Source organism: Leucoraja erinacea, chromosome 2 (assembly GCF_028641065.1).
Source record: "Leucoraja erinacea ecotype New England chromosome 2, Leri_hhj_1, whole genome shotgun sequence".
Taxonomy (NCBI): domain Eukaryota; kingdom Metazoa; phylum Chordata; class Chondrichthyes; order Rajiformes; family Rajidae; genus Leucoraja; species Leucoraja erinaceus.
The window spans coordinates 37,571,317-37,598,180 of record NC_073378.1 but is presented as its reverse complement, the minus strand read 5'-3'; the positions used below and the strand labels follow the sequence as shown (position 1 = coordinate 37,598,180).

Here is a 26,864-nt window from a genome sequence, read left to right as displayed (position 1 = left end):
ATTGTGAGAGGTATGAGGAGGAGAGAGAACGGATGAGTGAGCAGTTCAGAAAAGAAGGAGTACAATTTGATTTGGTAGATATTTTGCAAGGGAGTTCAAATAAGTGCTATCAAATCCTGATGCTTTTTCTTAGGGTAACCAATTTGTTCGGAAGGATATAGGATATTAGTGTATGTAATGGTGTTGTTTGATCCACACTCCATGCCAGTTGGTGGCGGTAATGCACCAAAAAAGTTGTTTGCCAACCGCCAAAAAACACTATATAGAAGAAGAAGAAGTGAGGGTGTGTGTGAGGGTGTGTTTCAGTGTGTGTGAGGGTGTCTGAGAGCATGTGTCAGTGTGTGTGAGGATGTGTGCCAGTATGTGTGAGAGTGTGTTAACAGTGTTTGTGAGGGTGTGTGAGTGTATGTGTGAGGGTGTGTGAGTGTGTGAATGTGAGTGTTTGAGGGTGTGTGAGTGTGTGTGTGTAAGTGTTTGTGAGGGTGTGAGATTGTGTGTGAGAATGTATGTGTGAGGGTGTGTACAAGAGTGTGTGTGAGTGTGTCTGAGAGCATGTGTCAGTGTGTGTGAGGGTGTGTGCCAGTATGTGTGAGAGTGTGTTAACAGTGTGTGTGAGGGTGTGTGAGTGTATGTGTGAGGGTGTGTGTGTGTGTGTGTGTGTGAGTGTGTGTGTAAGTGTTTGTGAGAGTGTTTGTGAGGGTGTGAGATTGTGTGTGAGAATGTATGTGTGAGGGTGTGTACAAGAGTGTGTGTGCCAGAGTGTGTGTCAGTGTGTGTTAGCTAGTGAGTGCGAGTATGTCAGTGAAGCGGTGACAACACACGGAGTTAGTGGACATTCGGAAACTTGGCGATGTCCGGGGAGCGTTTCCCTCTCCCCCCCCCCCCGCCCCCCGTGAATGTGGGCCGGCCCAGGTGCTCTGTGTCCAGCTGGGGTCCGGGGGAGGTGAGGGTCAGTGACCCGGGGGTCAGGCATCGGAGCGGAGCCTTAGCCCGAGATTCATCCCGCGGCTCCGGTGGCGGCACCGACGCCCCCACTCTCCCAGTCCGCTCCGGGCCGGAGTTAAAACTCCATGGGGTGTGGACAGAGCGACTGACGGATCCAGAGCCGCCAGAGGTGAGGGTGGGAGGTGTGAGCGGTGACTCAGGGGTCAGTGCTGGGACCACCGCCGTGTCTCACCTATCACACCATCTGCTCGGGAATGTGTAGTTTAGTTTAGACTCTTAACTAAACTACTTTTCTTTTCCCCAAATCATCCCGCGGGCCGGATTGGACCCCGTCGTGGGCCGGATGCACCCCGTGGGCCGGTAGTTTGACACCCCTGCTTTAAACCAATGCCCTCTATTCTTGAATCACATATCCTGGGAAAAAGACCATGCATTCATCTTATATATTTATTACCTCATGGTTTTTACTCACCTCGAAAACAATTTTTGCTTTATTCTGAATTTCCAGCACCTACAGATTTTGGTTCCACGAATGCCAAATGGAATCATTAGTACTGCAGTTACATTGCCATTTTAAATAGTGTGTGATGGGATTAAGAAAATCAAATTGTTCGTTCATTACGGGAAACCCGCCAACAGAAAACTATTCTCATTGGTGAGTGTGGAAGAGATCTGGAAGCCTTGGGTAAATTGAATTGTTCGTGACCTTATTTATTAAAAAAAATATATTTATTTTTTGAGCGTGAGAAATTCTGTGTTCAGCGTGACAGCATGAGAATTTTGTGAAATGCGTGAGACGCTCGCTCAATGCGTGAGAGTTGGCAGCCCTGAATTACTACTGCAACTCACTTCTCCTTGGCATCAGCCCCACCTACATCAACCAACTCCAACTGGTCCAGAACGCAGCCGCCCGACTCATCACACCCACACCAAATCCTGGCATCACATCACTCCAGTCCTCAAACAACTTCACTGGCTTCCCATCTCCCACCGGATCACCTACAAAATCCTGGTCCTCACCTACAAAGCCCTCCACCATCTGGCCCCCCCATATCTCACTGACCTCCTCTCCCCCTACCAACCCTCACGGTCCCTCAGATCCACATCAGCCGGTCTCCTCTCCATCCACAAGTCCAACCTCCGCAGTTTTGGGGACAGAGCCTTCTCCAGGGCAGCTCCCAGGCTCTGGAACTCCCTCCCCCAACTGATCCGCAATTCCGTGTCCCCCACCATCTTCCAGTCTCGCCTCAAGACTCATCTCTTCACCTCTGCCTATCCTTAGCCCCACGTCCCCCTTCCTTTTCATCTGTGCTTGAATTGCCTCATATTGTGTTTTGAACTGAATTCTGTCTTTAATTTGTGTACTAGTCATGTTTCTACTATTTATTTCATTCCCTTACATGTTTTTCCTCTACTTGCTAAATTTTTGTAAGGTGTCCTTGAGACTCTTGAAAGGTGCCCATAAATAAAATGTATTATTATTATTATTATTATTATTATTATTATTGATAAAGAAATATGGTCTAAACACCTGGAGCAGAGTCTTCATCAAAAAGTGTAAATAACTACTGTAGGGAGGGGGGATGAGGTCATAGGGAGCATACCACTTGACAGTGAGTTAATAGGGAACAGACCACATGATGGTGGCAATAGGGAAACAAACCATGTGACGGGGGCAATATGGGAACAGGCCACTGGCCATGTGACAGGGCAAAAGAAAACAGACCACATGACGGCGAAGTCACAGGGAACAGACCATGTGATGGGGAGGACAGACACAATGTGCTGGAGTAACTCAGCGGGACGGGCAGCATCTCTGGAGAGAAGGAATGCGTGACGTTTTCGGCCAAGACCCTTTTTCGGACCCGAAACTAACGTCACCCATTCATTCTCTCCAGAAATACCGCCTGTCCCGCTGAGTTACTCCAGCATTTTAAGTCTATCTTTGGTGCAAACCTGCAACTGCAGTTGCTTCCTACACACGTGACGGGGATGTCGCAGGGAACAGACCACATGACGTGTGTTCACGAAATTTCAAGCAAAATTGAAAATTGGAAAATGATCCTTTTTTCTCTGCGTCTAGTGCTGAAATGTGGAACCGGGTGCAAGGTGCCGGTTTTAATAAAAACTTTATTCACCGAAAGCAGTGTTCTGGGGCGTGACATAGGGGTCTTATGACGTACGGGAGTTTGTGACGTACGGGACCTTTGATGTTGCGGCTTGGCACAATGGGCATGTGACGTAGGGGGCCTGCGGGGGGGGGGGGGGGGGGGGGGGGTTGTGACGTAGGGGGGCTTGTGATGTTGGGGACGTCACATAGGGGGCTTGGTATCTTTGCTTGTGACGTCGTGGCCTTTGAGAGGGGGGGGGGGGCTTGTGACGTGTTGGGCTTGTGACGTAAGGGGGTGTGACGTTTAGGGAGGCGTGACGTTAGGAGGCTTGTGACGTGAGGACGGCCATCTTGTGCTGTCGGCGGTGTCCGAGTGAAGGAGGTGGAGGTGGTGGCGGCAGAAGCGGCCAGAGACAGACACGCTCACACGCAGCGGGAGGCCGGCCGGCGGACAGTTAGCGGGGAGAGGGGCGGGGGCAAGGTCGAGGCCGTGTAGTTGTCGTTGTGTGAAGGGAGTTGGGGATCGAGAGTGAGAGGCGGGTTAGCGGGCGGGTGGGGGATCGGCAGCAGCACCCGAGCGGAAGGCCCGCTGCTTGGTGCGCTTTTTCTCACGCCAGGAGCCCGCTTCACGAGTGATGGGTGACCGAGAGCGCAGGGAGCGCGGCTCGCTCACACTGACGGCTCTGACCGGCTTTGTGGTCTCTTCTTGACATGGGCGGGCAGTGACACTCAGCGTTGGTTCTGCTAATTATCACATATATATGTTCAATATCAACTGCTTAGGAAAAGGAGTTAAGGTAGAAACCCCCACAACGAGAAAGCGAGAGGAAGCAGCAGAAACTGCCAGCAGACGAGCCTGTGAGCCGATCTGAAGAAGCAAACATGATAAACAAGTGATTTTTATTTTTCGTTTGCTTTGTGTAGGGCGATGTCAGGAAACGGGGTAAAGGTTTGCCACCATGGTGTTGATTGAACCCGAGTCATTGATAAAGTCAGAAATGCCTTTTGCTTGGTATTTTGTTTGTTTCTGCCCATGTGCCAATGAGCCGCGCCATGTAGTTGATGTGCCAGTGCAATCCTATTTCTCTTTTATTGTCTGTCCTCAAAGCAAAAACTAAAAAGGAAAAAAAAAATCACCGACTCCAATATGTTTGAAGACAGCTGTGTCAGAGGCTGCAGGTAGACTTTTCCGGCTACTTTTTGTGTAAAAAGGCAAAAACCTGGCTTGTATGTAAACATGGGATTTGGCTGCATCATTTCTGTGTCATCTTTGGGCACATATGAATTACAGTTAGGTGTTTAATTTGTTGGTTAGATCCATTAGCATCCATCATTGTAATCTAGTTTTAGTTCATCGGGTTAAAATTTAGCTCTAATTTGGATTGCTTTGGTTTGTAGGTTTTGTTAATGTGAATTTAAAAAGTGAGTTTAATTCTCTGCACTCTGATGTGACCATGTATATATAGGGATTGTTATCATGACTGGACTCTGGCCAACATTTATCCTAAGTTTTTGCACAACACAGTTTTAGAGTTTCTGGACTAGTAGTTGTGGTAGTTTTTTTGTTTTTTTTAAGTTAGTGCTACCAGACATGTTCTGTTGCACTGTTTTCTTTTGAGAGAAATTGCCCATGTTAGATTTTGTCAGTTTTTCGTAAGCTAAAAAGAGGGTTGCCACACACCCAAACAAAATGGGTGACCCACACTCTCGGAAGAACCAGACTTTAAATCGACTGCGTGCTCAACTTAGAAAGAAGAAAGAATCTCTGGCAGATCAGTTTGACTTCAAGATGTACATTGCCTTTGTATTCAAAGATAAGGTAAGATTTTGTAGAAACAAGGAACTGCAGATGCTGATTTACTAAAGAACGACACACCACATTTGAGTAACTCAGCGGGTCAGACAGCATCTCTAGAGAACATGGATAGGTGATGTTTCGGGTCGGGCATTTTTCAGACTCAAGACGTCACCTATCCATGTTGAGTCTGAGAAAGGTTCCTGACCTGAAATGTCACCTATCCATGTTCTCTGGGGATTCTACCTGATTTGTTGAGTTACTCCTCATATTATGTTTTTCCTAATATAACATTTTTTTCCTTCTTGTCTTGACACATTGTCGAGTTTATTGTCATATGCACAGGTATGGATGGTGAGCTAGACACTATGGAAATCTATCAACAGCATCATGGGCACAGACTCAGACAGCACACAAATTATACAATAGCCTACACATAAATTATTTTATTAATTTTGCAAGACACTAAATCATATTTATCAGTGGGGACATGTAAGATACTAGATTAATATGGGTGTCGGGGGTTATGGGGATAAGGCAAGAGAATGGTGTGAAGGGAATTATAGATCAGCCATGATTGAAGTGTGGAGAAGACTTGATGGGCTGAATGGCCTAATTCTGCTTCTATCACTTATGAAGTTGCCAATAGTGGAATTGTTGCATGTGGAATGAGAAGATGGTCTATAGTGTATTTGCAGGACAGTGCCTGGATGACTGCAGGGCCACATTAATGTTGGCTGATGCTCTAGCAGAGTGACCTTGAGCAGTGCAAGGCTTTTGACTTGGTCCCATTTGGCAAACAGGTCAAATGGGATTGCATAATGGCAAATTGGGTGCTTAATTAGCTTTGGAATACTTATAATCAGTGGAGTACCACAAGTTTGATATTTGGTCCCTTACTTTTTGTAATTCTATATTAATAATTGAGGTTTCTATGTAGCAGGCATGATAAAGTAAATTATTAGTAAATACAAACCCTGGCAGAGTGCTTGAATGCAAGGAGGAAAGTAGGAAGATATGGATGGTCTAGTTAGCTGGATGGAAAAGTGACAAATGGAACTTAACCCAGAATAGTGTGAAGAAATGCATTTGTGAAGCTGTAACAGGAATGCACAATAAATGGGACGATAATCAGTATGGAGGTGTGTTTGGATGCATAATCGCTGTCTGTTAGAGATAGTGAATCTTAAAAGGGCACGGAGTGCTTTCCATTACTAGCTCAGGCATAGACCATCTGGCAGTCATACTGGATTGGAATATTGAATATTAGTCTGTCTTACAGCATGGAAACAGGCCCAACTTGCCCATGCTGACCAGAATACCCCATTTACACTAGTCCCACTTGCCTGCATTTGGTCCATATCCCTCTCATTCTTCCCTATTCATTGAACTGTCCAAATGCCGTTTAAATGTTGTAATAGTACTTGCATCAACTACCTCCTCTGTCAGTAGATTCCAAATAGCCACTGCCCTCTGTATGAAAAGGCTGCTCCTCGGTTTAAATCTTTCCCCTCTCGCCTTAAACTTATGTCCTCTGGTTTCCCCCCCCCCCACTCTGGGTAAAACACATTTGTTTAAAGAATAATAAAATAATTGTAATTTTGTTAAGTGATGAATAATTGTTTCTTCTGCCATGATTCAACACACTACTGTAAAGTTCTGTTAATGTAGTTTGTTACTGCTTTTGGTACTGCCCAAGCAGATTTTCCAGACTATCAAATGATATTCTATTAATATACTAACACACTATTGGTATTGGTTTATTATTATCGTGTGTACCAAGATACAGTGGAAAAACTGTTTTGCATGCTGTTCAAGCAGGTCAGACCTTTATAAAGTTCTTCACTATATCTTGGTACACATGACAATAATATACTAATACCAAAAGTGTTATAATGTATTAATAGAATAACATTTGGTTGCACAGAAAATCTGTCGCAGTGGAATAATTTTTCCAACAAACCTGGTGACTTTAAAGTAAGCACAAGAAAGGGAATGAGATGAGTATGAAAGAAATGCACGAGTTTAGGCCCTGGTGAGTATCGAGTGCAGAGTTAGATTGAAATGATCGGTAATCTATCCTTAGCATATGAGAGGACCATTCGATCGTTTGTTCACCGTGGGGAAGAAGCTGTTCTTAAATCTGGTGGTATGTGCTTAGAAGCTATTGCATCATCTGCCTGACTGGAGAAGAGGAAATGAGGGTTGTCCATGATATTGTAGGTGCTTTTTCGCAACTGCATGAAGTGGAGGTGGAGTCGATTGGAGAAGGGGGAGGGGTGGCTGATTTACGTGATGCACTGGGCTGTGCCCACAGTTCTGCAGCTTCTTGCCATCTTGGATGGAGCAGTTGCCATAGCAGCCTATGGTGCATGTGGATGGGATGCCTTCTATCCTCTGCATGTAGAAATTGGTAAAAATCATGATGGTGTGCTGAAGTTTCTTAAAAACCTAAGCAAATAAGAGTCCTTTCTTGGTCGTATTGATGTGGTTAGACACAATCAAATGATTGGTGATATTTTCATCTCGTAGCTTGACGCTATCGACCATCTCTACTTCAGCACTGTTGATGCAGACTGGGGCGTATGCTCCACCCCACCCTCCTATTTTCCTGCCGGACCTCAGTGCTTGTCCATAATTTAATTTCTGTGATTCCTTGGCCACTTACAATTATGTTAAACTTGAATTCACCAATGCTTTAGAGCCACCTCAAGGTGCAACAAAAAAATATACTGTTGTATCTTGAACAGTATCAAAAATGGATATATTATTGATCCAATGGTCTTCTTTTCTATTCTTTATCATTGTCCAATTTTGTTTGATTAACATCACTCTTGTTTTTGCCAGCTGCTGGTGTTTCTGTTTTGTGTCGGTCTTCTATCAATTTCTTGATTTGGTGATTGACTCTTAAAATAACAGTAGGGATCTGCTCATAAAAATGTACTGAAGAGATTGGCAGCATCTGAATTGAGTGCTCCCTTAAAGCTTTGATCTAAATAATGAGTTGAATGTCGCATCAGTGTTTTTAATAGGGATCAGCTGGTAGTTGAAGGTAAAAGGAAATAAAACTATATGGTAATGGAATTGGCACCTGGTAATAGTACTACCATGCATGTGAAAGATAACTTAACATAGACTATTTAGGTAAGGAGACCAACTTCCATTCTCCAACCCTCTAACATTTGATTAATTTGAAGGTGGCTTACTTTTTGGCTTATGTGCCTTGCACATTTAATATAGCTTATTTAAATTTGAGTGAAAATAATATTTTTACTTCGTATGTTGGATACAAAGTGCTGGAGTAACTCAGTGGGTCAGGCAGCATCTCTGGAGAAAAGGGATGGGTGACATTTTGGATCGGGGCCATTCTTCAGTCAAAGAAGGGACCTGATCTGAAAAGCCACCCATCCTTTTTCTCCAGAGAGGCTGCTTGACCCACTGAGTTACTCCAGTTCTTTGTGTGTATCTTTGGTATAAACCAGCATCTGCAGTTCTTTGTTGTTATGTTTTTATTTCCTAGGTGTTTCTTTTTACCATTTAAAATGTTTCATTCAATTTAAAAAAAAAAAAATTCTTGGTTTGATTTTTTTTTTAATTTATTCCTTCAGAAATAAGCATTTTGTACATGAATGAAACAGTTTGTATTGTCCCTGTACTCTTTGTCCTATGCAACATGACATTTTTATTGATGAAAAGACCATTTTACATTACTCTGCAATGTTAAATGTAGAGCTTACATTCTTAGAATCTGTTGGGCATCATTCAAACTTAATATTATAAATCTGATCTGAGAAATTCAACTTGATTGTACTATATTAATAGAAAATAATGGTGTAGATAGAAAATGCTTTAACAAGAATTGTAATTCTGATATGATTTTAAGAAGAAAAAGTCGGCACTATTCGAAGTGGCTGAAGTGGTACCAGTTATGACCAATAACTATGAAGAAAATATCCTCAAAGGTGTTCGGGAGTCCAGCTACTCCCTGGACAGTTCCATAGAGCTGCTGCAGAAGGATGTAGTGCAGCTTCACGCACCCCGCTACCAATCCATGCGCAGGGTAAGTGCTTTGGTTGAAACCCAAAAGGTTTCAGTCTGTTTGCTCTATGGTATATCTGGACAGCATGCTATAAATTGATCTAAAGATAGGAAACCCAAATATTCAAGTGTTTGAATAATAACAATCATTATGTTAAAATGAAAAGTATTGTAATTTGGGCTGAGATTTTTGCATCATACTAATATGGAATTTGCTTGCAGAACGCTGATAATATTTCTAATAATTTGATTTATTAAATTTATTGAGTAGTAAAATGTTTTTTTATTTTTGCGGTCTTGATATGGAATTAACTTGCTGAAGGCTGATAATATTTCTAATCTTTCAATTTATTAAATTTATTGATGAGCAGCAAATGTAATTTTTTTTAAAACATTTCGTTTTAAGTTTCCGGCACTCTCTTAATGTTAACTAAAAAGCTGTCTGCCTTGGAACTTATGAACTAATAGAAGTTTTAAACCAGAATTTATGACAACAAGAAAAATTATTCCCTTTGACTTGCATTTGATAACAATTCATAGATTCAAAATAATCATAACTTGGGGATGAATTAGGAAATGTTCACTTGCAGATAAACAAAAATGAGGAACCTAAGTTACATTCAAGGTTGTTGCGTTAAGGGCAATTGCTCGTTTCAAAGTTGTGGCACAATAGACTGCATGGCAGCTTCCTGTGGTGCACATTTCTCGTTTGAAAACCAAAGGTTTGACTGGCAGAGTATTTCATGAACAAAAACGTTTCCCAAAAGTGCTTTGTTAAAATATTAACCTTGTCATTTTAGTGACAAGTTTCTGATTTGTTAAATCAATTCATGCTTAAATGGTATGATGTAAAATGTCTTGGTTTCTCTTCAAGAGTCAATAGTGTTTTACTATTGGATGCCGCAGATATAACAATGAAATTCTTACTTGTAGCAGCATAACAGAATATGTAAACATAGTACACTGTAAACAATATAATAAATGAGAAAAAATAGTTCAGTGTGTAAAAATATGTACACAAAACAAAGAAACAATAGTGCAATAATAACAATAGTAGTCTATGTAGTTCAGAGGTTGTAGGGTTTAATAGCCTAATGACTGTAGGGAAGAAGCTGTTCCTGATCCTGAACGTTATAGGCATGACATTGCAAATGGATGTAAATATAGCCGTATTTATTGGGTTTTTAAGTTGCTCAGGTGCCCCTACTAATTGTCGGAAGACAGTACTGATTCTCTGCAAACCTGGTTCCACAGATGATTAATGCATAAATTAAATTAATCTCTGCATACAAGTCACAGTCTAATGTGTAAGAAAGAACTGCAGATGCTGGTTTAAATTAAAGGTAGACACAAAATGCTGGAGTAACTCAGCGGGTGAGGCAGCATCTCCAGAGATGCTGCCTCACCCGCTGAATTACTACAGCATTTTGTGTCTACCTCACGGCCTAATGTGACTTGAGGCATTAGACTGAAAGACAAGATGCTTTCAGCTGTTCAAAGGATAGTGATAGACCCTGGAAGCAGTCATTAGAAATGCATATGCTTTAGTCTTGCTTTCCTTGTACTTTAATACCATGTAACAATTGAGCCACAGTCAAAGTTAGCAAACTTAACAAGATCAGAATCCTAGTAGTTCTGATAGGCAATTTGTTTAATATCTGTATTTAAATTTCTCTAAATCTCTGACCTTTTTAGGATGTAATCGGCTGTACACAGGAGATGGACTTTATCCTTTGGCCACGGAATGATATAGAAAAGGTGGTCTGTCTCCTGTTCTCCAGGTGGAAGGGTACAGATGGTGAGCCTTTCAGGCCTGTTCAGGTATTATTTCTTCACTCGTTGTTATAGAACATGTTTTTCCCATGCTTATATGTACATTATCACAATTGATTTGCAGTTTGCCAAGCTTTTGACTTTCTACTCTGGTTAGTTTGGTTTGCATTGATCTTGAGTTTTGCACAAACATGGTATATTTTGAGCTTTTGGATTAATACTGTAATTAGTTCTTAATGACTATATGGATTTAATTTCAATTATCACTCTTATCAACAGAATAATGAGAAATCTGGATGGGTTATGTGGACCTTGACTTTTCCTTTGTAGATGTCTTAATTTCTTGTTTTTACTTCTACACTTGACACATTGCTGGATTCATTTGTAGGTGCTGGTACCATATGCCAATAAAATTGATTATATGTAGAGCTTGATAAATTACAAGCTTATCGTTTTTCTGTGGTACTTCAGAACCAAGCCTGACCTTTTTGGTACCAGGAATCTATGAGCATTTGAACTGAGGATGCTGGATGGACCGGCAGTAGGGGTTCTGTCCAATCTGATCAAAAATGCTAAAATCAATTATAAAACCTCAGTGTCTAATAAACCTAAAGAGGGTAGTTGAGGCCAGTTCATTGGCTATATTTAAGAGTGAGTTAGATGTGGCTAAGGGGATCAGGGGGTATGGAGAGAAGGCAGGTACAGGATACTGAGTTGGATGACAGCCATGATCATATTGAATGGCGGTGCAGGCTCGAAGGGCCGAATGGCCTGCTCCTGCACCTAATGTTTCTATGTTTCTAAAAGGTTAAATACATCTGATCCAAACTGACATTTACTGAGTGCTTTCTGAACATGTAATTAAGCAACATATCTTGTTTTCTAATATTTGCAAGTAATTGTTTTTTTATGCAGGCCAAGTTTGAGTTTCATCATGGCGATTATGAGAAACAGTTTCTGCACTTACTTAGCCGGAAGGATAAGGCAGGACTCATCGTAAACAACCCTACCCAGTCCATCTTTCTGTTCATTAATCGTCAGCACTTGCAGGTGATTATAATTCTGAGCTCATTTATTTCTCCTAAAGATATTTGGTTCCATCTTCTATTTGTTTTAAGAACATGTGAAAATTGCCTGATGTATTTGCTTTGATTGCCATGATATGAATGTGATTCTTTCTTTTGCCTTGTTCTAATTTCTTGAAATAATGTTTACGAACTATTACATACAATGACTGTCATTCTTTGGTGATTCTCTGCATGGTTGCTTACAATTCTTGCTAGATTTACATTTAAGATCTACACAGGACTATTACAATTGGAATGCATTGATTGATTTGAGCTGTTGAAGGTTTGAGACCACCCTTGATTTTGCAGAAACCATGCTTTAAATACTTTTGGGGATACAGTTTTCACATTCGGTATGTGGGAATAATCTTAGCACTATAGTCTAAAATTAGATTTAAGTTTATTATCGTCACGTGTACTGCGGTACAGTGAAAAGCTTTGTTTTGCATGCTATCCAAACTGATTAGATATACGATCCACAAATACAATCAAGTGAAACTCTGGTACACTGGGTAAAGCAAAGGGGAAGATAGTGCAAAATATAGTCCTCAGGAATGTAGCATGCCCGTTCCAGTAGACAAAGTCCAATGTCCGCAATGGGATAGAGGTGAATCGGTCAGTACCCTAGTTGATGGAAGGACTGTTCAGAAGGCTGTTATCACTTTTAGCTTTTAGCTTTTGATGCGCGCAAACCAGACAGCGGAAAGACAATACATGATTACAATCGAGCCATTCACAGTGTACAAATACATGATAAGGGAATAATAATGCAAGATAAAGCCAGTGAGGTCCGATCAAAGTTCGAGGTCCCCGATGAGGTAGATAATAGTTCGGGACTGCTCTCTCGTTGTTGGTAGGGTGGTTCAGTTGCCTAATAACATCTGGGAAGAAACTGTCCCTGAATCTGGAGTATGTGCAAGTGTCATCAGCATACTGCAGCTTGATTACTCAGGCCTTGTTGATTTTATTTCTGAGGTGTAATTGCAAGGGCTTCTCATTAGTTTCACAACTTTAGAAGTGAGGAGTAAGATTGCTGCGTGAAATACCGACAACAATGTCAGCTCAATGATGCAGCATTGTCGAGAGAGATTTCTAGACTAAGATCTAAAGATATGCTTGAAGTGTAACATCCCCACTACCGCCTACGATGAAGAGGCAGTGGACGGCGGTCTCCATTTATGTAAACAAAAAAAGGTGATGGGGGGGAAAAATGAAACTAAGGAATTTAAAATTCTCGACGACATGAATTCAGTGTAATGTGGGGATTTTTAATACATCTAGAAATTATAAACCATGTTTAAAAGTCAACTAAGTATTGCCATAAACAGTGTTATTGCCTACTATTACATTTAATTTGAGGCTTGTGGATGTGTGGGTGCTCTCTGTATTTATCAGTGGAGACAAACCAAACATCAAAGCTCTAGAAATTGCAGATGTAATCGAATAACCATGTTATGATTTTGAACTGGGTTGATTCAAGTTTACATTTATCTTCTTGTACTCCAGCCTTCAGATTCTTTTGTTTCTCCATGGATGGGGTTTTGAAGTTTAGTTTCTGATGAATGATAAGAGTAAGTCTGAGGATTTGCAGGCCAGGGGTGGCAGGCCAGAGGTGGCATACCTTCACCCTCAAAGGCCTTGCTTTTCCCTTCCAGAGCAGTAAATGTGGCTATTTTTCATATCCCTTTAAAAAAAAAACAACAAAAAAAAAACATCATCATTTGTTCAAAATAAAAAATGTGATATGTTGATAGCCTTGACCTCAAAATAGATCTGAGGAAGTTCAAAAGCACAATCTTCAAATGTCTCCCTGTGAGGTTTACAAAAAATACCGTGTCAAACTAAATTTGCATAAACCATTTATGGGTGACATTGAAAATATGCCACTGAGGACTTAAAACATCAACCTGTGAACTCTCAATTTTAAATATGCCAATAAGGCTTGTTTTATTTATTGCACAGCTGTATTACAGATTTATTGTGGTTTCTTTGGCATAATGGTGAACTACGAAGGTGTCATATTTTATTTTGCAGACTCCAAAAACCAAGGCCATAATTTTCAAGTTATGCAGCGTCTGTCTATACCTGCCACAGGATCAGCTCACCCACTGGGGAGTTGGAACCATTGAGGACCATCTCCGTCCCTACATGCCAGATTAGGGGCAAGGGCCAGCAATATAGGGGAGACCAAAAGAGTCAACAACAGTGAACTTGCATTTCATCTTTATTCCTGAGTTCAAGATGATTATCCACTCATGAAAAGAACAGTCTTTGTTACAAAGCATATTCCACTTGAAAATTTCTTTCCGGTCATGCATATCTCAGAACTTTATTTTCTTTTAAATTACTGCCTGCACATTCACCAATAGGCTGCTTAGATCTGCATTTCAGCTCCACCTGGAAAAAAAGGTGAAATTTGATTGTTATCTCTGCATAGATACCTGAAAAGTACATATTAATCTGGTTTGTGCTGGTTTTGTAACCTGCCACTCCATTGTTTTAAGATGTAATGTTGGGTGAGTTCTGCATTTAATAAAGGTTCCATCAATTAAAGGATTCAACTTGGGTATGTACAAATGAAGGGCTTTAAAGCTAAATAACACATGGTCCTGACATGCATTGCTACTGGGCATAAACTGTTCAAAAAAAAAAAAGCAACGGAAAGAGTTAGTAGGGGAAGGAATCTTTAAAGTACCCATTTTGGTATCTGAGTAATGTAGTCTATCATAACCATATGGTCTACATTTGAGTTTGCTGGCATGTTCTTTTTGGATCTCATTCCCTAATTTGCTCTATAAATGTACAAAGGAGTTTTTCTTCTATTCTTTGGGGAGACTTTAGCAGGTTAATAATGGGTAGACTCTGCAAATAACTGGAGTCTTAAAGTAGCAAAGCGGCTACACGATTGTCACTGAAGTTCAATGTTACTGGAAGTTTAAAAGGCTTTCCTGAATAGCTTATTTACCTAGAAAGGAAGGTTGGGACTAAAAACAAATGAAGGTAGAAAGTCAGTTTTTGATGTGAAAAAAAAATGCTGGTTGCTGATACAACTGTGTAAAGTTAATAAAATAATGAAGAAATACCATACTTGCATTCAAGAAAATGCATCTAAAATTGCTTTAAAAAATCTTCTGGAGTGTTTCAATTGGGTTATTAAGGGCATTATTTGTAAGACTTGATTTTGAACTTGTGCAATTAACGCAAGGCAGGCTGCCGAGAAAAATCAAAAGTGGCGAAAATCGTTTCTTTGGAGCTGTAAGAAGTCTGAGCTTTCTGGGGTTATTTATGCATGCCTGCCACTTCAGTTAAGAACAGTGCTAATCAATAGCAAATTTGTATTCGCCTGTTGGAATTGGGAAAATGAAAATAAATCTTTAATCCACATCAGAGTTGTGATTTTTTTTGATCATTGAAAAATACTGTAGTTTGGTAGGTACACTATTTCACAACCAGCTCTAGAAATGTTGTTAAAAATCATGTCATTCCACACCAAAATGTGTGTTAAGCATCTCAGGAAGGTAAATTCCACTAAAATAAAATCTCATAAAGGTGATTGAATGGAGGCAGCAGTGAAACAGGTCAGTGTGGATGGCAGTCACTAAGGATTCTTTTAGAGATAGTGTGGAAGCGGGCCCACCGAGTCCGCGCCGACCAGCAATCCACGCACACTAACGCTATACTGCACACACTGGTAACCATTTACAATTATATCAAGCCAATTAACCTACAAACCTGTATGTCTTTGGAATTTTGGGAGGAAACCAGAGATCTTGGAGAAAACCCACACAGGTATGGGGAAGAACGTACAAACTCCGTACAGCCAGCACCTATAGTCTAGATCGAACCCGGGTCTCTGGAGCTGAAAGTGGCAGCAACTGTACTGCTGTGCCACCGTGCCGCCAGAAAGTATATTTCAATTAGTTTAATTCTATGTCTTCTGTCACCACATGCTATTGATATCCCAGTCTGACTGAATAAGAGTAAATTTAGCCACTATTGGGTAATTAAGGAAAAGTAAGAAATAAGGAATCAATTGCAAATCTAGCAGCTCAAGATGAAATAGTTTGTGGAATCATAGCATTTGTTAAAACTCAGAAAGGAACAGGGTGGCCTTGACTCGATAAGTTCCTATGAGTTTATACTTTCTTTGAGGGATTAGTTTTACATGAATTTGTATTGTGCAACATACTTCAAGGGTGCAGTGGAATAAAGGGTTTTCAGATTATGAGATCTAATCTTTCACCTCACAATTCACTGTTCATCAGTAGACTTAAGGAAAGAACCCGCTCAAGGAATGGAGCCAATTGCATTGATGCAATTAACAATTAAATGCAGATTCAAGATACTTCTGAAATTCAGCACGGTGGTTTTAAATGGGCGGGGGGCCTAAAGAATAAGGAATTTTGGCATGTAGCCACTGATGGCATCTAGAAAGATCCCACAATGGCAATCACCATGTTACCATTGAATGCAGGTTGTTCAAAAGGATGGGTGAGAGAACTCTGAACCGAGTAAGTTATTTTAATGTTCACCAGAATGACGATGAGATCTTAATGTGTTGATATAGCACCGATCCAATATTGTACTGCCACTTGAATGCTGTTCTTCTGCAATACGCTAAAGACCTGAAACTGTTTATCAGCAGAAAAGGCCATTGGATCCAGTGTTTTAGTTTAGAGATACAGCATGGAAACGGGCCCTTTGCCCTCTGAATCAGTGCCAACCAGCGAACCCTGCACACTAACGTTATCCTGCACACTAGGGACAATTTACAATTATACCAATCTGTAGGTTTTTGGAGAGTGGGAGGATCCCAGAGAAAACCCACGCAGATCGGGGGAGAACGTACAAGACAGCACCTGTAGCCAGGATCGCACCCAGGTCTCTGGTGCTGTAAGGCAACAACTCTACCGCTGCGCCACTGTGCTGCCAATTAAATGAATCTCTTTTGTTTGCATGATCACTATCCTTCCATTCCCTGCTTATTAATGTGCCTATTTAAAAAGCCTTTTAAACACTATTGTACCTGCTTCCACCATCTCTGAGAACATGTTCCAGACACCTACCACTATGTGTAAAAAAAACTTGCCCCGCACATCTTTCAACTTCCCCACTATTAAAACTATGCCTGGTGTTTGACATTTCCATCCTGGGAAGACGATTCTCACTGTCTACCCATCTCTGCCTCGCATAACTTTATAAACTTCGATCAGATCTCCTCACAGACTCTCAGGCTCTAGAGAAATCAATCCAAGTTTGTCAAACCTTCCACCTAATACTCTAATCCTTCCTGGGACAGCTGCACACAATATCTAAATACGGCCTATCAAAATTTTATCAAACTACAATACGACAAGCTAACTCATGTACTCAATGTCCTGACCGACGAAGGCAAGCATTCTATATCATTCTATTAGGGAGCTATGGAGTTGGACTCCAAGAACCATCAGTACATTAATGCTGTTAAGGATTATATCATTAAGTGTATGCTTTCCTCTTATATTTGACCTCCCAAAGTGCAGCACTTCACACTTAGCTGGATTGAATTCCATCTGCCATTTCTCTACTTAATCTGTAATTGATCTATATCTTGCTGTATCCTCATAGCTTTCTTCACTATCTGCAACTCCACCAATGTTGGTATCATCTGCAAACTTACTATCCAACCCATCTACACGTTCATCCAAGTAATTTATTTGTATCACAAACAACCCAGATCCCAGCATTGATCTTTGTGGAACACCACTGATCACAGATCTCTAGCCAGAATTGCACCCAACCAGATCTACCCATTACCTTCTATGGAGAGGCTGTTTCTCAATCCAAATCACTATGGAACCTATGCATCTTAATCTTCTGGATCACCTACCGTGTGGGACCTTGTAAAATTTTAGTTTCTTTCAGAGATACAGCGCAGGAAACAGGCTCTTTGGCCCACCGAGTCTGCGCCGACCAGTGATCCCCGCACATTAACATTATCCTACACATACTAGGGACAATTTACATTTATGCCAAGGCAATTAACATACAAACCAGTACGTCTTTGGAATTTGATAGGAAACTGAAGATCTCGGAGAAAACCCATGGGGCGAACCTACAAACTCTGTACAGACAGCACCCATAGTCGGGATCGAACCCGGGTATCTGGCGCTGCAAGCTGTATTGCTGAATTGCTGTAAGGCTGCAACTACCGCTGTACCACCGCATCACGCCAACTCACATAGATAACATTCACTGCCCTACTTTCATCCACCTTAAAAAAAATAGCTCGATTAAATTCGACACGATATGACCTACTGGCACAGCTTTGCTGTCACTAATGAATACATTCTCTTCAAGAGATCTAACATCACCACCTTCCTGATCTCAAAATTCCCCAGGATATTAGTATTCCCCACACCATGCTCCTTTGTGAAACCTGATATTAAGTACTCATTTTGTACCTCGCCTACATCCTCTGACTTCATCCCTAAATTCCCTCCTTTATCCTTGTGTAATTCTATGCCATCCCGTGTTACCCTCATTTTAAATGTATGGATAAAACGTCTTGGGATTCTCTTTAATCTGACTTGCCAATGATATCTCATGGCTCCTTCCTGGGCTCATAATTCATGCCTTGAGTTCTTTCCTGCTTTCTTCATATTCCTCAAATGCCTTGTCTGATTTAAAGCATCTTAGTGTACTGAAATATTACTACAGAGAACCATCTGACAGTTTTTTTGTAAAGGAATTTGGTCTGCAGTTCATGTTTTAATTTTAAGGCAAACTAACGACAGACTCCTGGTACACAAAGCTGGAGAAACTCGGCGGGTGCAGCAGCATCTATGGAGCAAAGGAAATAGGCAACGTTTCGGGACGAAACCCTTCTTCAGACAGACTCCTGGTAATTGAATTAAAAGTACAATCTACAAAATTTGAAATAAAATTCTTTAATTTGTTACATTTTCCACACATACAGTAAATTCCATCATACAAAAATAGTTTACATTGAAACCATGTTTCATTGTTGCAGTGAAAGGCCTGGATAGGATGGATGTGGAGAGGATGTTTCCACTAGTGGGAGAGTCTAGGACAGGGGTCGGCAATCTACGGCTCCCGGGCGGAATGCAGCCCGTAACCTGAAATCATCTGGCCGCAGGCAGATTTTTTTCCCTGTAATCATCCGGCCTGCCGAGCGCCGAGCTCTGGCTGTACCGCATCTGGCGTGCGGCCACGCACCTTCTATGAACACGTGATTTGTTGTCTGCCATCCAGGGCAGGATCCATATGTACACATGATAGATCTGGCCCGCCATCCGCTCACAGACATGTGTCCTGGCCCCTAAGCAGAACCAGTTTGCCAACCCCTGGTCTAGGACCACAGGGCACAACCTCAGAATTAAAGGACATTCCTTTAGGAAGGAGATGGGGAGGAATTTCTTTAGTCAGAGGGTGGTGAATCTGTGCAATTCATTGCCACTGAAGGCTGTGGAAGCCAAGTCAATGGGTATTTTTAAGCCAAAAATAGATTCTAAATCAGTACGGGTGTCATGGGTTATGGGGAGAAGGCAGGAGAATGGGGTTAAGAGGGAAAGATAGATCAGCCATGATTGAATGGCAGAGTAGACTTGATAAGCCGAATGGCCTAATTCTGCTCCTCTCACTGTGAACTTAACCTTTGTTAAGTGCCGAGATGCTTGGTGTGCCGTCCTTGAGCCAAGAGTCTCCCTGTTACTTTGCTTGTCACGTCCACAGTGGTAAAGGCAAGCGATTTACCTTCCTTCAACACCTGAGCTGTTATGATAATATCCTCTCCCAGTTTTGCTGCATTCATGTACCTGAAAGGAGTAACAGGTGACACACTACATTTGCAGCCATCAAGAAAGTAATTGCATAGCAATGAACTGCAGATAGACACAACATGCTGGAGTGATTCAGTGGGTCAGGCAGCATCTCTGGAGAGAAGGAATGGGTGACCTTTCGGGTCAGTACCCTTCTTCTGACTAGTCAGGGGAAAGGGAAACAAGAGATATAGACAATGATGTGGAGAGATATAGAACCAGCATCAGTAGTTCCAGTCTGAAGAAGAGTCTCAACCCGAAACATCACCCATTCCTTCTCTCCAGAGATGCTGCGTGATTTGCTGAGTTACTCCAGCATTTTGTGTCTACCTTCGATTTAAACCAGCTGTGGGAGCCATGAAGCTTAAGTCAGTATTATTATCATGTCTGATATTTTTAGTTTTAGCTTTTATCTGCCTGTACTTTTGTAGGTGGGATTTGATACGTAGTAGGGGTGTGTTGTTTTGTTAGAGGTGGCTGGCGCAGGCTCTCAGATTTGAAGTTTCAGTTTAGTGTTGGAGAATGAGGGGAAACAGTTTTCTACCATGATCACGGCACACACGTTACGAGATGTCATACCTTTATAAGAAGAAGCTTTTATATGATTTATATGATATGAATGGAACAGCGATTAAGAACGGAAAGTTATGAGTTATTTCCTTGTTTTGTATTACTTCAATAAAAAAAGCAATTTATCAAGAAATGACGTCCGGAAGATTCATCTTTGCTGTCTTATGTGTGTCGTGAGTGCGTTATGCTATACCTCCAAATCATCTCTGATAATTAATGGCTATCGGTTGGACTTTGAGAACGTTGTAAAAACTGCCATTATACCAGCATTTGCAGCTCTTTCCTACACGGTTCTTATAGTCTTACTCATTTGTATTTTCAGCAAAGTTACTCCGGGGATTGAACTTTGGTTGATAATATACCTGTTGTGCTTGATCAATATGGAAGTAGCCAATCTCCACATAGTATTGACTTGGAAGGCAAATATATGCCAGGTTAACAATGATTGTTAGCTCATGGCTGTTGGTCATACTCATGCCTAACTTGAAAAGTGTTTTGCTCAAGATTTCAACATCTGTTCAGTTTAGTTTATTGTCAAATATATCGAGGTACAGTGAATGTTTTTTGTTGCTTGCTCTCCAGTCATCAAAGAGACAATACATGATTCCAATTAAGCCATTTACAGTATGTAGATACATGATAAGGGAATAACGTTTAGTGCAAGGTTAAGCCAGTAAAGTCTGATCAAGGATAGACCGAGGGTCACCAATGAGGTAGATAGTAGTTCAGCACAGCTCTCGGGTTGTGGTGGGATGATTCAGTCAGCTGATAACAGCTGGGAAGAAACTGTCCCTGAATCTGGAGGTGTGCGTTTTCACACCTAAGATTCAGTTCCTTCTGTTTCCTCTTGAAATGTGGTAGGTTCATTTCAAAACTGAGACCTGAGATATGAGCACACAGTCTGGCCTGACACATTCAATGTAGCACCAAGGAACTGCTTGCTGCAAAACAGGCCAGAGCACTATTCGGAGGACAACATTTAAGACATGTACAAACAAGGAACTGCGATGCTGGTTTAACAAGGAGACACAAAATGCTGGAGTAACCCAGGGGGTCAGGCAGCATCCCTGGAGAACATGGATGGGTGACATTTTGGGTCTGGACGCTTCTTCAGGCACTGCTTTTCAACTGGCACTTTTCCACATTAGTATTGTGACTAATTTGATATATCTTTCAAGAAGCTTACACTGACAAATAAGGCCAGAATGCTCTCTTCTGTGCCACTGATAAATACGCCGTAAATGAACAGAGTTCGCAACCACGTCTTGGACTTGAAAGCAATATATATGTGGATGCTATAAATCATTTGCAGTGAATTTAGTTTAGACTTTACTTTAGAAAGATACAGCATGGAAATAGGCCCTACAGCTCACCGAGTCCATGCCGACCAGTGATCACCCTGTAAACTAGCACTATCCTACACACTAGGGACAATTTACATATCACAGAAGCCAATTAACTTGCAACCATGTACATCTTTGGAGTATGGGAGGGATCCGGAGCACTTGGAGAAAACCCACACGGTCACAGGGGAGAACGTACAAACTCTATACAAACAGCACCCGTAGTCAGGATCGAACCCGGGTCTCTGGCGCTGCAAGGCAGCAACTCTACCGCTGTGCCACTCCGAACCTAATTGTGCATCTATTTTTCTGTTCTATTTGTGCAGAATCAAGCACAGTATGGTTAAGTTTTCCAAGGTACTAAAACTTGAACTTACGTTATATTCATGTCTACACTAACTCCCGGTAATGCCCGTTCCGTGTTAAGTAAAGCCGTCGTTGATACCACATCAATTAGAGTAGCTGTCAGTCCACCATGCAGGATGCCTACACGATTCACATGTTCCTCTTCCACTCTCATTTCACAGATGATTTTCCCCGGACTGGCTGAAACAACAGCCATCTAGAAAAAAAGAAAATTGCAATTTCATTACACTGACTTTTAAAATATACCGTGCTATACTAAATAATGTGAGTGCTGTTCTTAGAATATAAAGTGTTGTTAAAAAGGAGATTTTAGTACGAAAGATGTTTAAAAAAAAAAAGCACTTGTGGCTTTGCAAATGCAGGATGGTCTTAAGGATTGGACTGAGATTTCTGAAATTTTTGTGATAGTAATTGGTGGCTGTTAAGGAGTGTGTTCGAAAAATTAATCTGTGAGTAATGAGTCCCTGAATGGTTGACAGTGAAGTAGGATGTGGGGTGAAATACAAGAACATTAAAAATGCAACATTCAAATCAGAGGAAATTCCAATCTTGGTGACTGACTGGTTAAGAGATACTAAGATCATCCTCAGGATAAGAACTACTTGAAGGTACACAAAATTGCTGGAGAAACTCAGCGGGTGCAGCAGCATCTATGGAGCGAAGTAACGTCGCCTATTTCCTTCGCTCCATAGATGCTGCTGCACCCGCTGAGTTTCTCCAGCAATTTTGTGTACCTTCGATCTTCCAGCATCTGCAGTTCCTATAAGAACTACCTGCTTTGGCTGCTTGTGGGAGATGCAGCCTAACGTTTTGCAGCTGTTAATATATTACTTGGAGGATGGTTCCAGTTTTACCGGCATGGAGAGAAAGGCTTTGGATACTGTTTGAACACAATCGAGTGAGGTGTAAGTTTACCAGGGTAATTCAAGGGATGACCGGACTGATGTATTATGAAAGAATGTATCGACTCGGCTTGTATTCACTGGAATTTAGAAGGATGAGAGGGAATCTTATAGAAACATATATAATTCTTAAGGGATTGGACAGGCTTGATGCAGGAAAAATGTTCTCGATGTTGTGGGAGTCCAGAACCAGGGGGGTCACACTTTAAGAGTAAGGGGTAGGCCATTTAGGACTGAGATGAAGAAAAATCTTTTCACCCAGAGAGTTGTGAATCTGTGGAATTCTCTGCCACAGAAGGCAGTGGAGGCCAATTCACTGGATTCACCCAGAAAGCTGTGAATCTGAGGAATTCTCTACCACAGATGGCAGTGGAGGTTAATTCAAGTTCAAGTGAGTTTATTGTCATGTGTCCCTGATAGGATAATGAAATTCTTGTTTTACTTCAGTACACGGAACATAGTAGACATTTACTACAAAACAGATCAGTGTGTCCATATACCGTAATATAAATATATACACACATGAAACATCACTAGATGTTTTCAAGTGAGTTAGATTTAGCTCTTAGTGCTAACGTAATCAAGGGGTATGGGGAGATAGAAGAAACGGGATAATGATTTTGGATGATCAGCCAAGATCATATTGAATGGTAGTGCTGGCTCGCAGGGCCAAATGGCCTACTCCTGCACCTATTTTCTATGTTTCTATTGCAGAGAGTCATTCAGCACGGACACAGGCCCTTTGTCCCAACTCACCCATGCCGACCAAGATGTCCTCCAGAGCTACTCCAACACTTATTTGGTGTCTTTCTACTAATAAATTGTCATGTTTAGTGCTTTCAACACTGAAACCATGTTTTTAAATATGGTATCAAATAAATGGATGATTCTGGACGTCAAAAGAACCGGATCCATGTTCACGTTTTAGTAAAATATCTTGAAGCTAAGAGCTGCAGATGCTGGTTAATATAGGGAGGTTTCACGGCAGTCGGGTCACGACCCACGACCCGTACTGTTGCTAGGCTACTCCAAATGGAGTACATGCGATGAACTGCAGGTAGGCACTTACCATTGTTTCCAGCTTAGTGGGCCCGTTAAAACCCACTGAAATTGTCAATTTTTGCACTGTAAATAATTATGGAAATCAGGATAAGCGTGTTAGCCTACTTCAGAATTCCAAAAGTGAGGAGAAATGACGGTAGATAGAATTGAGAGCTGAAGGGACAACAACAGCCAGAGTGCTTGGCGAACATTGGCCGTTTGCTCACTGCATTTCATCAACTAAGGTGTTTTTTCTTGATTCCTTTGGCATCTAAAAAGTTTCAGAAGTGATAAATCTGGCTGTAATTTTTTTTAAATCGCCCATGGTTCCCAAGTGGGTTTTTACATACAAAATGAAAACGCATCTGAAGAAAAATTTACAGCCAGATTTATCACTTCAGAGATTTTTTAGATACCAAAGGAATCAAGAAAAAACACAAATAATGCCTTACTTGATGAAATGCAGTGAGCAAACGCGATAATTCCCAATATTTTCAATGTTTACCAAGCACGTTAGCTGCTGTAGTCCCTTCAGTTCTCGCTTCTCTATAGGGTGATTTCACAAAAGGTCACTGGAGCGTAGATCCGCACCCACGTGACCGAAAATCTCAAGTGGAGGACATGCTATATATCCGGTACATGTTAGTGAATGGGAAAACACGCACTTTCACACCCGTTAAAAACATTGAAAACGGCCAGTTTTTGAGCTGCAATTTACTGTGCCAGTCAGGGTGACCGTGAGGCACAGCTACCTAAATTTACAGTCCAAAAAAAAGATAGAAACTAAGGTAAATTCAAGAGGGAGCTGAAGGTGCAAATCCAGCGGAAATGCTTATCGGACATTTGCCGTGGAGATTTAAAGATCCAAAATATCGGGAATTATCGCGTTTGCTCGCTGCATTTCATCAAAAGTAAGGCATTATTGACTTTTTTAATCTTTATTGATGAAATGCAGCGAGCAAACGCGATAATTCCCGATATTTTGGACCTTTAAATCTCCACGGCAAATGTCTGCTGTTCACTTCCGCTGGATTGGCACCTTCAGCTCCCTCTTTAATTTACCTTAGTTTCTATCTTTTTTTTGGACTGAAAATCTAGGTAGCTGTGCCTCACGGTCGCCCCGACTGGCACAGTAAATTGCAGCTCAAAAACTGGCCGTTTTCGATGTTTTTAACGGGTGTGAAAGTGCGTGTTTTCCCATTCACTAACATGTACCGGATGTATAGCATGTCCTCCACTTGAGATTTTCGGTCACGTGGGTGCGGATCTACGCTCCAGTGACCTTTCGTGAAATCACCCTATACCTTCATTTCGCTTCACGTTTGTAATTCTGAAGTTGGGTACATGTCTCTCACGCTTACCCCGACTCCCACAATTTCTTTCAGCGCAAAAATTCAACAATTTAGCGTTTTTTAACAGGTAGGAAAGTACGCGTTTCTTGCATTAATAACATATACCAGAAGTGACGGATGTCCTCCAGATGGATTTAGCGGCTCCGTGCGTCGAGCCCTATGACCCAGTGACCTTTCGTGCAACCCCCCTGTACAAAGTGCAGGAGTAACTCAGTAGGGCAGACAGCATATTTGGAGAACATGGATAGGTGACCTTTCTTCAGTGATTGTATGGGGGGGGGGGGGGGGGGAGGGATAGGGAGAAGCAAAGATTATAGCGGACTGCCACGCTTTGAGGGGAAGTAAGCTGGAAAAGGGGAGGCAGGATAAAGCGTGGCAGGCAATGTCGACACAGGCGAGGGATATTGCCGAGGCGAGGCCCATATTGACAGGCAGATGGTTGGAACAAAAAGCCAGATAAAAGAATAAGAGTCTGACGGAGGGTCGCTACCCGACACGTCACCCATTCCTTCCCTCCAGAGATGCTGCCTGTCCCGCTGAGTTACTCCAGCGTTTAGTGTCCATTATCGTGTCATTAAACGAACGATAGGTGTGAGATTGGAAGAAAGGCCAATCTCTCACCTTGCAGACATTCCCTTAGCAGTTTAGAGCAGGCGGAGCAACTGCCTTGACAACTATGAACAATATTTCGATTTTTTTTTTTAAGTATTAAAGCATAAATGCAAAGTCGAGCTTTCTTTGCAGACATTCGGCGTATGTAGCAGTAGTGGAGTTTCTTGCATTGCCCTTGAGTAAATGCTGGTGATGTTTGCATGCTCACTGCTGGCACAGGGTCGTTAGCATTTCACCTTATTCAAGATTCGATCGAAGCCGGTTCCTCCTGTCAAACCCCGGACGACCTGTCGGAGAGCGTTCAAAGACGACCCAGCCATGGGCAGATATTTGGATCGGGCTGCTGTTTGCCGGGGAAGGTGATCAGGGGTTGCAACAAACCTCTTCCTGCAGCAGATGAGAATCCGGGACGCACACTCACGGTGATTGACTTGTCCCCAGATTATACAACACGCCCTCTGTTGCAGAGAAAACCCCCACGATCCTCGGGGAAACATAAAATGCTGCAATCACTCATCTGTGCAAAGAGAAACTGTTATCGTTACAGCTACTGTGCAAATAAAACTGTAGATGCTGGAAACGATACACAAATAGAAACTCTGCAAGAAGTCAGCCAGTCAAGTCTGTGGAAATGGAGTAATTAAAAAAGATGTCTCCCAAACTTCAAGTAGCCCCGGCATTCTCTCTCTATCCCTCCCCCACCCGAGTCGCACCAGCTTCACGCTTTCACCCAAAAAAAGCTAACAATGCCCAGTTTCCTTTACTTTTTTTTCATATCTTTCATTCATAGTTTTTTTTTTATCTCTCCACATCACCGTCTATATCTCGTTTCCCTTATCCCTAACTAGTCTGAAGAAGGGTCTCGACCCGAAACGTCACCCATTCCTTCTCTCCAGAGATGCTGCCTGTCCTGCTGAGTTACTCCAGTTTTTTGTGCCTACCTTCAATTAAAAAGTAACAGCAGATGCTGGTTTATACCAGGGATAGACACAAAATGCCGGAGTTACTCAGTGGAGCAACCCTGGAGAAAATTATTAGGTGGCATTTCACGTTCAAAGAAGAATCACCTTTCCATTTTCTCCAGAGATGCAAACAGATTCATACAAAGGGTACACAAAAAAGCTGGAGAA

At 41.7% G+C, this 26,864-nt stretch overlaps 2 protein-coding genes across 3 annotated transcripts; one reads left to right on the top strand and one right to left on the bottom strand.

The window, feature by feature from the left end:
• Positions 1-3,582: 3,582 nt before the first annotated feature.
• c2h6orf62 (chromosome 2 C6orf62 homolog) lies at positions 3,583-15,112 on the top strand. The gene is made up of 5 exons (XM_055654939.1): positions 3,583-4,874; positions 8,734-8,910; positions 10,584-10,709; positions 11,577-11,711; positions 13,763-15,112. The coding sequence occupies exons 1-5, from the start codon at positions 4,746-4,748 to the stop codon at positions 13,886-13,888; spliced, it is 693 nt and encodes a 230-aa protein (XP_055510914.1). The 5' UTR covers positions 3,583-4,745; the 3' UTR covers positions 13,889-15,112.
• On the bottom strand, positions 12,261-26,315 carry acot13 (acyl-CoA thioesterase 13). 2 transcript variants are annotated; one of them, XM_055654958.1, is made up of 3 exons: positions 25,971-26,315; positions 21,839-22,023; positions 12,261-13,412 (listed from the first exon to the last, which is right to left on the bottom strand). In XM_055654958.1, the coding sequence occupies exons 1-3, from the start codon at positions 26,229-26,231 to the stop codon at positions 13,358-13,360; spliced, it is 501 nt and encodes a 166-aa protein (XP_055510933.1). In that variant the 5' UTR covers positions 26,232-26,315; the 3' UTR covers positions 12,261-13,357. The 2 variants fall into 2 exon arrangements, with proteins under 2 accessions (XP_055510933.1, XP_055510925.1); XM_055654950.1 differs by lacking the exon at positions 12,261-13,412 and adding an exon at positions 18,642-19,545 and having other exon boundaries at positions 25,971-26,231.
• Positions 26,316-26,864: the final 549 nt, after the last annotated feature.